Here is a 14844-nt window from a genome sequence, read left to right on the forward strand (position 1 = left end):
GGCTCTATGGCTTCTGGAGGATCTGGTTGGCTCGTGGCCCTTGACCGAAGATTTCATTTGCAGCCTCTTAGGTGTAATCCCGCTCCATCTGCATCTGAGGCTGAATCTCAGGTGGTCCCTGTAGTCTGCCACTTTACACGCCGTTTGCTCGTACTTACGTACAAGTTTAAGGGAGTCCTCGCTGAAATGAGTCAAAATGTCTTTATGTATGCTCAATAATCCAGGTGAGGAAATCATACAAAAACAAGTGCAAGTCCACGCTACTTGTAACCAGATTTCGGCAGTCTTTATAGCTAAAACGCCAAATTCTTGTCTGGTAGTTGTAACTTGTGTTCGTTCATTGACGGTAATCCGGAAACAAGCAACCCGCACGACACAAAAATGCAACGGATCATGTGGTGGTGTGGTTGTTGACCAATTGCAGTGGTGTATTGGAGGAAAAGGAAACACTCTGCAGGAAATAGAGATGCCCTCCTCAAAAGGCACATGGGGTACGCGGAAGATTGTGATTAACAACCGGTCTCCCGGATCCTTACCCTAACCTTCCGCAACCTATCACACCGAGTCCAGACCTAAACGTAACCATCTCGAACCTAATACCCTAAACCCAAGTATTTTCTAACCATCTAATCTAACAGTACTAAATATGTGATACCTTTTTGACACACTTTGTAGTCATGTGATGAGATGTTGCTATTCAACTTATTTTGGAAACCACAGAACGTTAGCGGTCGATATCCGTTTGGAGCTTGCAGATATACATGAACATTTTGTGTGTGAGACTGTGTTGGGACAGAACTATCCCTTTATTGTAATTTAGATCAAAACTGACTCAATAACTTTAACAGAATGCAACTCTGTTACTTGGCAACAAAGAAAGAAAGAAAGAAAGGAAGGACAATAACGATAAAAGAAATGTTCTCCCTTCCTATGCTTGTTTCTCTCCGCAGATCAAGAACCGCTCATTTATGATTCTCTTTCTTTCTCCTTGCAGACACATAGAAAACTGGACAGGACTGCAGACGCTGAGAGACGTCGATATGGAGCTCTACACCGGACTACAGAGACTGTGAGTGGTCATGCTGTCGGCTGTTGCTGCAGATGCTGGGAGGCAGAGACTGACAGTGTTGCTAGAAGTGGGGGGGGGGTGTCTCTGAGATGGTGTTAATTGTGAAAAGAAAAACAGGACCAATCGGCTGTAGATATTTCACCACAATTCATTTCCACTATTGCTATGTGACATTAAAAATCTTATTTTTACAATATTCATAGAAAATGTTACACCAAATGTGACACCAATGTAGCGAGATTGGGGGCAGCTGGGAACTGCCGCAGCTGAGGCGCGAACCCGGGTCACCCGCACCACGAGCGACTGCGCTAACCAGTCAACTAGAGGGTCCGACCCGTTAGCCAAGGGCTAGCAAGTCCAGTCATCTGTTGTCGTTACACTACCCCCCCTCCTTTGGGAAGCGTGTCCCCGCACTTCAGCACATCAACTGCCTCACGCCTTGGCACAAACGCTTCCGATGGCCTCACGGTCTCACCATCTCACAATGTAGCGAATTCAGGGGGCAGCTGCGAATCCGCCACAGCCGGGACGTAAACCCGGGTCGCCTGCACCACGTGTGATTGCACTAACCAGTTGACTAAAGGGTCTGACCCGTTATCCAACGGGCTGGCGCGTCTACTCATTCATGGTCGTTACATACATCCTGGTATTTTTTTTCAATACTAGGAATCTAGTTAATCTAGTTTGCAAAAAAATTGGTTCTTTGTAATACAGACTACGGCCGTAGTATGGATGTAGTCTGAGTATTCAGACACAGCCAGGCAAATGGCTGTGTATAGAAGAGTATAGAAGAGCAAAAATGAACAAATGTAATTGGTATGAGTACAGAAAATGACAGTCCCATTCTTACATTATGATGGAAGAATCTGGAGAATATGCAGAGAGTTAAGGAGGAAAGAGCATCTCACTGATCTAAACATGGGCTGATCTTTAAGCAAGCGTCTAATTCCCTCTCGCATTGCTCAGCTACTGATCAAATAACACTAAATCGCAGTGGGGAAAATTGAATAAAGCGTTCCTTTTGTAGCCTTGTGGTATTTCTCCCCCTCCTGCTCCTTTTTGTAATGTCACACTCCTTTCCTTCTCTGCTCCCTGTGCAGTGAGGCCACCACAATCCTCCAGAGCCCCCCCGAAGCCCCGGCTCTGCAGAGAACCATATTTGTTTTTTGTGCTACGACGACAGAACTGTCCTCTCTGTTGATCTCCTTGATCTCTCATCAGGGAGGCCAAGTGCAATATCCCCGACACTAAATTAGCATTTTTCTCATTACCGTCCTTGCTCACCTGCTGCCTCATGTTGAGACAGTCGCTCTTTCCTTGCTCGGAGATGAGCCCCAACTCCCCTGGCCTTCCCCACAGTCAGCCGAGGCCGAGAAAAGGTCATTAGTGCACCTTGGCTCCAGCCAAATGTCTCTCTCTCGCCCTCTCTCTCTGACTAACTGCCCATATTTGAATGTTGTATAACCAAGCATGGGGGATATGTGACAGAGCCGCGGTTGCTGTGTTGACGTCGTCCCCAGGGCTGGTGCAGTGTGGGATGTGGGGGCACCAAAGCTACTTTATGACAGCTTCGGTACAGCAGCTTCCTGAACTGTACTTTGTCTGAGATTTTACCTATTTCATGTTTTTTTTTCCCCCCTTGAAATTAGGACGTGATTAATGTTCGTGGCTTTTAAAGTTGAAATCCTCCCTCTGGCAGCAACGGCTACAGTACAGGGTGCAGGAGCCGTTGTTGCCTGCATGCTCGACTGTAAATAGTCCCTAACCCTGTAACAACGGCAACCTCGGACCACAGCTAATGCAGGCAATCTAATGTAATACAAACTACATCACACTGTCGGAACAATGTTGTACTACAGTATTGAATGTGGAATTGATAAATGACCTGTCTGACAGAAACGTCGCCACATTGTCATTACATTTGAGTCATTTTTCACAGTAGGCACATGTTTACCGGCATACCAGCGTTCACCCTTCCCGGTCAAACGTTCAACAGAGCTATACGGAGAGCGTCTCCAACCGAGGTAATTAACCAATTAGTGTTTTGTAAGCTGACTCCATGGCGACAGGCGTGGGCACAAGTCCATGAATACTGGGATGGCATCCAGTGCTTTACCTGTGCCCCTGTCCATAAGGTTAGTGGTTGTTTCAGGAAGGGCATCCGATGTATCCCCCCCCTTTTTTTCTCCCCAATTGTATCTAGCCAATTACCCCACCCTTCCGAGCCTTCCTAGTCATTGCTGCACCCCCTCTGCCGATTCGGGTAGGGGTGCAGACTACCACCTGCCTCCTCCGATACATGTGGTGTTGCCAGCCGCTGCTTTTCACTTGACAGTGAGTAGCTTCACCAGCGGGACGTAGCACTTGGAAGCATCACGCTATTCCCCCCAGTTCCCCCTCCCGCTGAACAGGCACACCGACCGACCAGAGGAGGCGCTAGTGCAGCAACCAGGACACATGCCCACATCTGGCTTCCCACCCACAGACATGGCCAATTGTGTCTGTAGGGACTCCTGACCAAGCCGGAGGTAACGCGGGGATTCGAACCAGGATCCCCATGTTAGTAGGCAATGGAATAGACCGCTACGTTACCCGGACGCCCCCCGACTTAAAATGTTGCCACATCATTATGCGGATTGACATGACCATACTGGATCAGTCGAGGTGCTATACAAGATTGGCTGAGGCCCCGGTTAACAATTGCCGCCATTGGTGCTGTGCCCTCACAGGGTACCGATGAAAACTGTAAAATCAACCGAGGCAACCCCTGAAAAACGGGGAACAAGCCGAAAGAAGAAGAAACTGGCTCCATGGTCCAAATGTAGAGAAAAAACTTTATGAATGGAGAAAAACCCTGGATTTCGGCTTTGAAATACATTATTTCTGTACATTTTTAGATGGTACAGTCTAACACATAACCACATTTTGCTTTTATATGTACAAATATCTTAAATGCATCAATATCATATCCTGACAGGTATAACCGCTGTTGGTACAATGCTCTTATAACTGGGTTTGTTTTGAAAACGGTTCACTTTTATTTTGTTAAATAGAAAAAATGCCCGATGTTCAAGGTTATAAAGTTACATACAATGCAAAGTTGAAGAAAAAAACCCATGTTTGTAATTGATAACTGATCCCAGGAATCTCAAAGATCAACGTTGCCTAAAATTATTAGATTGTATGTATGTATAAAATGTCTAATAACAAGCAATGGGCAAGGTATCAAACCTGCAACTGCGGTCTCATTTTGATCTCAACACCGAAAGCAGTAAATGTACCAATTCAAACCAGATTAACTCAGAATATGTATGTGTTGCTTGTTGTGTTGAGTGTGAGCAGTCTCCCCAATTATTGTAATAAAGGGTCTTAAGGGGCGTCCAGGTAGCGTAGCGGTCTGTTCTGTTGCCTACCAACACGGGGATCGCCAGTTCAGATCCCCATGTTAACTCTGGCTTGGTCAGGCGTTCCTACAGACATAATTGGCTGTGTCTATGGGGGGGAAGCCAGATGTGGGTATGTGTCCTGGTCGCTGCACTAGCGCCTCCTCTGGTCAGTCGGGACACCTGTTTGGGGGAGAGGGGGAACTGGGGGGAATAGTGTGATCCTCCCATGCGTTACGTCCCCCTGGTGAAACTCCTCACTGTCAGGTGAAAAGAAGTGGCTGGTGACTCCACATGTATCGGAGGAGGCATGTGGTAGTCTGCAGCCCTCCCCGGCTCAGCAGAGGGGGTGGAGCGACCCGGGGCGGCTTGAAAGAGTGGCGTAACTGGACGGGGTACAATTGGAGAGAAAAAGGGGGGACAAACCCCCCCCCCCAATATTAATATATAAATAAAGGGACTTAAGAATGCATGGCCTGTATGATCGTGCAAACATTTCGTGTGTGAAGGCCTACATGCAGTAGTGAAGCACGTAGGTAACAAACCCCTGCACTGCACCTATGTTAATGAGCACGTCATAATAGTTTAACTTTTCATCCCTGATTTATAAATACTGATGTCTTTATTTCACCATTTTTCAGCCGTAGTGTGAGGCCATCAAAGGTAATTACAGTTTTCTCTCCTGGCTTGATTAAAGTCATTGTTTGTAGGCGTATGAGCCACAGGTTATTATACGGCGATTTCCATAACGGTTCATTTGTAAAATATGACCCATCAATCTTGCAGCTTTGGTCCTGAGCTCGTCCCACATAAATCAGAAATGAGATGAAACTCAGTAAGCTAGAATAAATTAGCCAAAGAAATACCAATGCTTTCATCATTAGTTCTTAAAACATTAAAGACCCCTGGTTTCAGGATTATTTATGACTCCGGCTAATGATCCAGTCAGAAACTGTGCAAGTCAACAGGTTTCCTGACCTTTCTGACTTCTTCGTAAAGAGAATCAGCGAGGGGGTTTGACGGCCTGGTGTTCTTCAATGATGGAAGACGGGCATCTTGCAACAAAGTAACAGGGATGATCGTAGGCCTACTTTGTGAAAACAAAGATTGAAGAAAGTGTGCGAAAACTGCAATGCTAAATTATCTTCAACTGCCTGTGAAGCTTACTAACAGGTCACTCATCTGTAGGCCTGACTGTTGTCTTTCTGTCCATCACATGCAGGCAGATAGATAATACCTTACGAAATGTGATTGGTCCAGAAACAGCTGGGTGTAATCAGCATCCTGCATTATGAGATGTTGTGTGATGATGGCATCTTTGGGGAGACACAACAGTGATGACAAGATTAAAAGTCATCACTATTGTGCTTCCCAAACTGTGGTCCAGGGACACTCAGTACATCCTGAGAGGATTGCAGGGGTTCCCCGCCAAAATGATAATAATATTATTTTCATTGTTACTCAATTCGTTAAAGTGAGCTGAATTACAAAGGGATTAAAGGTACAGTGTAGATGTAGTGAATTCGGGGGCAGCCCGCGAACCACTGCAGCCAGGACGCGAACCCGGATCTCCTGGGTGACAACGTTAACCAGTCAACTAAAGGGTCCGACCCGTTAGGCAAGTGCTAGCGAGTCTATTTATCCGTGCATGTTACACTAACCCCCTCCTTCGGGAAGCGTATCCCCGCGCTTCAGCATATCAGCTCCCTTAAGGCCTCTGGGCGCACGTGCTTCCGATGGCCTCACGGTCTCGCCATCCCACTTCTGACACCAATGTAGCGAATTCGGGGGGAAGCCCGAGTACCGCCACAGTCAGCACACGAACCCAGATCTCCCGCACTACAGGCGACAACATTAACCAGTCGACTAAAGGGTCTGACCTGTTAGCCAAGGGCTAGTGAGTCTATTTATCCGTGCACATTACACTACCCCCCTCCTTCAGGAAGCTTGTCCCCGCGCTTCAGCATATCAGCTCCCTTAATGCCTCTGGGCTTCCGATGGCCTCACGGTCTCGCCATCCCACTTCTGACACCTATGTAGCGAATTCGGGGGCAGCCCGGGAACCGCCGCAGCCAGGACGCGAACCCGGGTCTCCCACATCACGGACGATTACTTAATCAGTCGTAAAAAAAAAAAAACAACTAAAGGGACCGACCCGTTAGCCAAGGGCTAGCGAGTCTATTTATCCGTGTACGTTACATAGACAGATATCCAAACTCAATTAAAGGGTGTTTCTGGAACAAAACCCTGGTTAAATGGACATATGCGTTCACAAATGGATTGATCTGGTGTTCAGGCGTTCCTGTCTTGACAGGGAGCACACACCAGCCACAATAATGCTGGACTCCTCTATTAGTTAAGCCCGACATCTCCTAGCCCAAGATCTGATTATTTGGGGGATATTAAAGAGTTTAAAAATGCTACCAAATCTCTGAAAATAATCATGGCGCTCCCTGAAGGCTAGATAAAGGTTTCAAGATCTAAACAGTGATTGTCAGTGGTCTCTACCGCCACGTCCATCAGCAGCACAGGACTGTCCATGCTACTGTGAAACCATAATTACTTGCATTGACAGATTGCAAATAAGATTTGCTTTATTTGCATACTAACTGCATGCGGTCCATTCAAAATATGAAACAGTTAAAAGAGAGAGGAAGGACGTCCAGGTGGCGTGGCGGTCTATTCTGTTGCCTACCAACATGGGGATCGCCAGTTCGAATCCCCGTGTTACCTCCGGCTTGGTCAGGCAGCACAATTGGCTGTGTCTGTAAGTGGGAAGCCGGATGTGGGTATATGTCCTGGTCGCTGCACTAGCGCCTCCTCTGGTCGGTTGGAGGCCTGTTCAGGGGGAAGGGGGAACTCGGGGGAATAGTGTGATCCTTCCACGCGCTACTCCCCCCTGGTGAAACTCCTCATTGTCAGGTGAAAAGAAGCGGCTGGCGACTCCACATGTATCGGAGGAGGCATGTGGTAGTCTGCAGCCCTCCCCAGATTGGCAGAGGCGGTGGAGCAGTGACCGGGACGGCTTGGAAGGGTGGGGTAATTGGCCAAGTGCAATTGGGGAGAAAAAAGGGGGGGGGATTCCATTGTGTTCACTGCTTGGGTGAGAGTGGACTATACCCTTTCCTGTGAAATCTACTTACGTATTTTATTCTGTTCCAGAACCATCATGAACTGCAACCTGAGAGCCATCCAACCTCGGGCCTTCGCTCAGAACCCACACCTGCGTTACATGTGAGTAAATATTTCTGTTGCCCCCTTTATCTCCCCATTAAAAACGAGTATTTACCCCACATCATGACCTTGGAATACTGCTGTGGGTTTCCATCTGTGACTCCTACTGACCACCATCGATTGGTGAGCATTCAGGTTCATGGTTTTATTCGATAGGTTGTAGTAACACGTGTGGTAGTGGAGCCAGTCTGGTGCAGAGGATGATGTTACTGATGGTGACTAGGCCAGCGAACAATGTGAACCTTCTAGTGCCATTGCAGCAGTCCTCACATCTTAAGTGAGACATCTGTTATTTGCTTTGGGTAATTGGATTCCTATCTGCCCTGGCTCTTTGTGCTGTGGTAGAGCATCACGACGAGGACACAGTTCCATTTAGACGGCACTCGCTAAAAGTACAATTTATCCACGAGGCGGAGCATCGGAGAGCTGGGGGAAGCGCAGGGGCAATCTCTTTAACAAAGGCTGATGTGCCGCTGTATGACAGGCTGTTATTGCCGAAATTGTTTGGAGTAAACACAGTGAAGAACTAAGTCACAGCTTTTAACTAAAGTGAAACGCAGAAAAATGGCGCGTTTCTGTATGATGCTGTGTTTTCAGCACCCTTTCTTCTGGGAGGAAGAGCTGGAGCTGATGTTGTAAATAACCTTTTGTTTCGTTGCCACCTCTAGGACGTAAGGACATTTTTGGTATATACGGTGGTAAACAGCTCTTTAAAAGTCTTTGACAGGCGTCTTTTTAGGGGCTTGTTAAAGAAGGTGACAGGGGATGCTCAGTCATACAGAGGGTGATGATGGCTAACAAGATGACTGACCTTCAGCAAAGCATCCACACTGAAGTCTGTGTATGACGGATCTTACACAAAGCCCGATGAATTACAGACAGTCGCACAAACATGTTAATATTTGTTTTTATTCGTGTCCTCATAACATGTATTTTCCATCCATCCGTCCATTATCCAAACCACTTATCCTGCTCTCAGGGTTGTGGGGATGCTGGAGCCTATCCCAGCAGTTATTGGGCATGGTGTGGGAATATAACATGTTTTTTTTTTTTTAACACAAAACTTCAACTTCATCTGAGGATACTCGACCTGATGATGGTGATGAAAACTTAAAAGACACAAAATTGTGATATGGTTCACGTTGTGGGTGGCACAGTGGTTAGTGCGGTCGCCTCACAGCAAGAAGGTCCTGGGTTCGATCCCCGCGGTAGTCCAACCTTGGGGGGGGGGGTCATCCCGGGTTGTCCTTTGTGTGGAGTTTGGATGTTCTCCCCGTGTCTGCGTGGGTTTCATCCGGGTGCTCTGGTTTCCTCCCACAGTCCAAAGACATGTAGGTCAGGTGACTTGGCCGTACTAAAGTGCCCCTAGGTATGAATGTGTGTGTGTGTCGGCCCTGTGTGATGGCCTGGCGGCCTGTCCAGGGTGTCTCCCCGCCTGCCACCCAATGACTGTTGGGATAAGCTCCAGCATCCCCGCGACCCTGAGAGCAGGATAAGTGGTTCGGATAATGGATGGATGGGTAGGTTCACATTGCGGACATAGTTTTGTTATTGACAATGACGAAAAATGCCTCCTAGAGGCACAGACAACATCACCTCCCTGAAACTCAATAATTACACTGAACTCAATATCTACACTGAACTCAGTTTACTAGTTAGTGTCCACGTTGGTATTCGGGGTGGAACAGCATATTATACATTAGCTTCAGCGCTCATGGTTGTTTCTTGAGTTATTTTCAGGACCGACATGCCTAAATTCCTCTGCTAAGATGTCCGTTGATGTCTTAATGTGGTGCAGAATTTGTTTAAATCGTGTGCACTAGCAACATTTACCAAGTTTGATATCCCAACAAAGAGATCAGTTTGTTCCATAAGCAGTAAAGAAAAAGCACACAGCCTGGGCTTAATTTAATGCCCTTTTTATGGCCTTGTTTATTTAGATATTGGCTGAAGTGAAGGCATTAATGATGTCCTTTATACGTGACCTTGGTTGACTGCTTGTGCTTAACTGTTGCCTGTAATGACAATGGGCAGTTATTGTAAGGTGTATTTACACCACGGCTTTAGAGAACACTTGACTCTGACAGGCTGCGTACTGCAATGGTTGCAGAGTGGCTCAGATATTGGAAATGCTTTCTTGTAACCATAAAGTCACAGATCAACAGATTGTAAAACATCTAGTGTGTATCTGTCTGCAGCCTTGTGTCCTGTCGATGTCCAGCAAGACACCGAAACCCTGCCAGTGCTTTTTTTTTTTGGAGTAAGTTAATCAGCTTGATGACTAATATTACACTTAAAATGTGCAAGGTAATGCTAAGTTCCACACCATGAATATCTCATCAACATTAAAGGTAGACGTGGTATTCACATCTACGCTTAATTCAGATCAGGTAGCGACATGATCAAAAGTTATTAAATTAATTTTGATAATCCAAAAAAATGCAAAAGTTGTAAAGGAACAACTTCCTCTAGGTTGCAGTCAAAACAGGAAGTGTTGCGTATTCTTGTCGCTGCCCGATCTGAGTCAGCCGTAGATGTGAGTCACACATGTGCGAGTGTAAATTGTTTACCCAGCTTTATTATATTATGAAAATAGAGACAGGGTTAGGGTCAGACCAAAACAGTTGCATAGCAAACCTTTTCTTTATGGAAAGTGAAAGTTCATATTAGATTTGGTCGCAGTTGTGTGAAGGTTCACCTGGGAGGCTGCACATCCACAGACTGACAGGCAAAATGTTTTTATTAGGTAGATCTTTTAGCTTGAGAGCTGCATATTAAAAACTTTTTTTTTTCATATTTCCCATTCAGTTGGCTTTGAAGCTGTGCAAAAGTCTTATAATGCAGTATACAGTGATTGTATTTCAACATGGTTTGCAAGGTCCTTATATGCAGATATGGTGAGGTGTACCCCACTTTGTAAAAATTGGTGAGCTGTCTCTGATTATCCCCATTTCCAGTGTACCAGCCGAGAGCGGAGTCTCTCCCCAAAACAGAATAGAAATTGCCTCAAGATTGTGCCTTCATGAGGGCAAAGTTACAAAACAAATGTGTAGGACAGTTCTGATATTTGAGCAGATGCAAATCACTTTGAGCAAGTCCAAAGTCTGACACGAAACAAGATCTGAAACCAAACTTCTCATTGAGGTTCAAGATAGTCCAATCAATTTAGCTCTCCAATACCATGATATAGTTCTTTTTCTAGAAGGTCAAATTACGGTCAAGCATGTCGTAATAGCTTCGATTAAATAAAATAGTCACAAGCCATGATTTTCATCATTCATTCATCATCAGCCGCTTCTCCGAGGTCGGGTTGCGGTGGCAGCAAGCTAAGTAGGGCACTCCAGATGTCCCTCTCCCCAGCAAGGCCTTCCAGCTCCTCCTGGGGGATCCCAAGGTGTTCCCAGGCCAGATTGGACATGTAGTCCCTCCAGCAAGTTCTGGGTCTACCCTGGGGTCTCCTCCCAGTTGGCTGTGCCCAGTAAATCTCCAAAGGAAGGTGCCCAGGAGGCATCCTAATCAGATGCCCGAACCACCTCAACCGGCTTCTTTCGACGTGAAGGAGCCATTGATGAAGTTAATTTGAATTTATTCTTGACTTCCGCAAATATGTTTTCCTTGCTAAATCCTTGCTGGTCTCTGGAAGTACACAGTTGTAGCGCTACAGGACTGATGGATTACAGGACATTCAGAACTCAAGTGTAGAAGTTTACAGATGGTACAGATGTGCTGCTCAGCTGCTTAAAGTCATCCTTCGACTTCAGTCAAGCAAATGCTTGTCGTTTGCTGATAGTAGACTGAAGTCGCAACTCCTTCGGAGCCCAATTTCTCTCTGGGTTGGTCCCGTAGCCTTTACCCCTCCCAGGGCATCTACAAGGCAGTAGTTTGTTTTGTTATTTAATCCATAACTGACCTTGACTTAATTACCAGGACATGTTCATGTTCAAGCAGGCTATAGTATTTGGTCTACGGGGGGGGGGGGGGGGTTACTCCTCCAGGGGTTTTCTGTTGGGGTTTGCCTCGCCCTTAGCCTTTGGCTAAATAGCCTATCCCACAAGGCAGCAGCTGCTAAAAGTAGTTCCAAATAAATCTGGATTATGCTCTTATTCAAAGCACATACTACTATTACTTTCGGCTGCTCCCATTAGGGGTCGCCACAATGGATCATCCATTTCCATTTCTTCCTGTCCTCTGCATCGTCCTCTGTCACACCAGCCACCTGCATGTCCTCCCTCACCACATCCGTAAACCTCCTCTTTGGCCTTCCTCTTTTCCTCTTCCCTGGCAGCTCCATATTCAGCATCCTTCTCCCAATATACCCAGCATCTCTCCTCCACACATGTCCAAACAATCTCAATCTTGCCTCTCTTGCTTTGTCTCCAAACCGTCCAACTTGAGCGGTCCCTCTAATATAACCATTCCTAATCCCGTCCTTCTTCGTCACTCCCAGTGTAAATCTTAGCATCTTCAACTCTGCCACCGCCAGCTCCACCTCCTGTCTTTTCATCAGTGCCACTGTCTCCAAACCATATAACATAGCAGTGCATCCGGAAAGTATTCACACCCCTTCACTTTCCCCACATTTTGTTATGTAACAGCCTTATTCCAAAATGGATTAAATTCCTTTTTTTTTCTCATCAATCTACTTACAATACCCCATAATGACAAAGCGAAAAAGGTTTTGTAGAAATCTTTGCAAATTTATTAAAAATAAAAAACTGAAATATTGCACGTAAACAAGTATTCACACCCTTTACTCAGTACTTGGTTGAGGCACCCTTGGCAGCGATTACAGCCTCAAGTCTTCTTGGGTATGAAGCTACAAGCTTGGCACACCTATATTTGGGGTATTTCTCCCATTCTTCTCTGCGGATACTCTCGAGCTCTGTGAGGTTAGATGGGGAGCGTCGCTGCACATCTATTTTCAGGTATTTCCAGAGATGTTCAATGGGGTTCAAATCTGGGCTCTGGCTGGGCCACTCAAGGACATTCAAAGACTTGTCCCGAAGCCCCTCCTTCATTGTCTTGGCTGTGTGCTTAGGGTCGTTGTCGTGTTGAAAGGTAAACCTTCGCCCCAGTCTGAGGTCCTGAGCACTGGAGCAGGTTTTCATCAAGGATCTCTCTGTACTTTGCTCCATTCATCTTTCCCTCGATCCTGACTAGTCTCCCAGTTCCTGCCACTGAAAAACATCCCCACAGCATGATGCTGCCACCACCATGCTTCACTGTAGGGATGGTATTAGCAAGGTGATGAGAGGTGCCTGGTTTCCTCCAGACGTGACGTTTGGCATTCAGGCCAAAGAGTTCAATCTTGGTTTCATCAGACCAGAGAATCTTGTTTCTCATGGTCTGAGGGGCCTTTAGGTGCTTTCTGGCAAACTCCAAGCGGGCTGTCATGTGCCTTTTACTGAGCAGAGGCTTCCGTCTGGCCACTCTACCATAACGGCCTGATTGGTGGAGTGCTGCAGAGATGGTTGTCCTTCTGGAAGGTTCTCCCATTTCCACAGAGGAATGCTGGAGCTCTGTCAGAGTGACCATCGGGTTCTTGGTCACCTCCCTGACCAAGGCCCTTCTCCCCCGATTGCTCAGTTTGGCTGGGCGGCCAGCTCTAGGAAGAGTCCTGGTGGATCCAAACTACTTCCATTTACGAATGATGGTGACCACTGTGCTCTTCGGGACCTTCAAAGCTGTAGACATTTTTTTGTACCCTTCCCCAGATCTGTGCCTCGATACAATCCTGTCTCGGAGGTCCACAGACAATTCCTTTGACTTCATGGCTTGGTTTCTGCTCTGACATGCACTGTCAACAGTGGGACCTTAAACAGACAGGTGTGTGCCTTTCCAAATCATTTCCAATCCATTGAATTTACTACAGGTGGACTCCAATCAAGATGTAGAAACATCTCAAGGATGATCAGTGGAAACAGGATGAACCTGAGCTCAATTTTGAGTGTCATAGCAAAGGGTGTGAATACTTATGTACTTGCAATATTCCAGTTTTTTATTTTTAATAAATTTGCAAAAATTTCTACAAAACCTTTTTCACTTTGTCATTAAGGGGTATTGTGTGTAGATTGATGAGAAAAAAAAAGGAATTTAATCCATTTTGGAATGAGGCTGTAACATAACAAAATGTGGGGAAAGTGAAGGGGTGTGGATACTTTCCGGATGCCCTGTAGCTGGTCTTACAACCTTCTTGTAAACCTTCCCTTTAACTCTTGCTGGTACCCTTCTGTCGCAAATCACTCCTGACACTCTTCTCCACCCTGTGTGCACTCTCTTCTTCACCTCTCTTTTGCACTCCCCGTTACTGTGGACAGTTGACCCCAAGTATTTAAACTCATATGCTTTCGTCACCTCTACTCCTTGCATCCTCACCATTCCACTGTCCTCCCTCTCAATAACGCATAGGTATTCCATCTTGCTGCTACTGACTTTCAGTCCTCTTCTCTCCAATGCACACCTCCACCTCTCCAGGCTCTCCTCAACCTGCACCTTTCTGTCGCTACAGATCACAATGTCATCCGCAAACATCATAGTCCATGGAGACTGGTGGCAGATCTCAAAAAACTGCCTGATCAAAGCACATACTGAACAAACATAAAATAAATGTAGATACGTGTGACTGTACTGTGAGATTCCAGTTTTCAAAAGGGCCTTCAAAAACCATCTATCGTGGTTTTTGAAGGCCTGGACCATTGCCCATTGGTCTGTGTTGAATTGATAAATTTCAGCAAAGTGGTAAATTTCTCAATACTGATGCAAATAAGAGATGATTTTATTTATACAGTTCTGAATGAAGCCTGATGAATGATGATTGATGAAGACTGGATTTTAAAAAAAAGATGAAAAAGAAAGTAGGAAAAAAAGTGAACCAGTCCTTTGACATTTCAGTAAGTTATCTTTTGTCAATGTTCCATTGTCAGCTCTCAGTCTGACAGCCAACAATACATTTCTGGTGATTTTTATTCAGTTTCTTTTATTGTTCCCGAGCATGCTAGGAATAATTATCTCTAAATATGTCACATTCAAAAAAAATTCAATGTGTCTTCAAAACCAAGACAAAATAAGCCACCTCCATTTCCACACAGTCTAAGCCCACCTCTCACTAAACTTAATGTCCTTGGCCAGGTGTAATGCCCCCCCCCCTTTTTTTCCCTC

The 14844-nt window shown here is 45.9% G+C and overlaps 1 protein-coding gene across 1 annotated transcript in view; it reads left to right on the top strand.

The window, feature by feature from the left end:
• The first annotated feature begins 1001 nt into the window (after positions 1-1001).
• Positions 1002-14844, top strand: part of ntrk3b (neurotrophic tyrosine kinase, receptor, type 3b) — a 266488-nt gene continuing 252645 nt past the window's right edge. The window contains exons 1-2 of the mRNA XM_056278574.1: positions 1002-1069; positions 7615-7686. Of these exons, the coding sequence (XP_056134549.1) occupies positions 1041-1069; positions 7615-7686 (101 nt within the window). The 5' untranslated portion in view covers positions 1002-1040. The remainder of the gene's footprint in view (positions 1070-7614; positions 7687-14844) is intronic.

Source organism: Lampris incognitus, chromosome 4 (assembly GCF_029633865.1).
Source record: "Lampris incognitus isolate fLamInc1 chromosome 4, fLamInc1.hap2, whole genome shotgun sequence".
Taxonomy (NCBI): domain Eukaryota; kingdom Metazoa; phylum Chordata; class Actinopteri; order Lampriformes; family Lampridae; genus Lampris; species Lampris incognitus.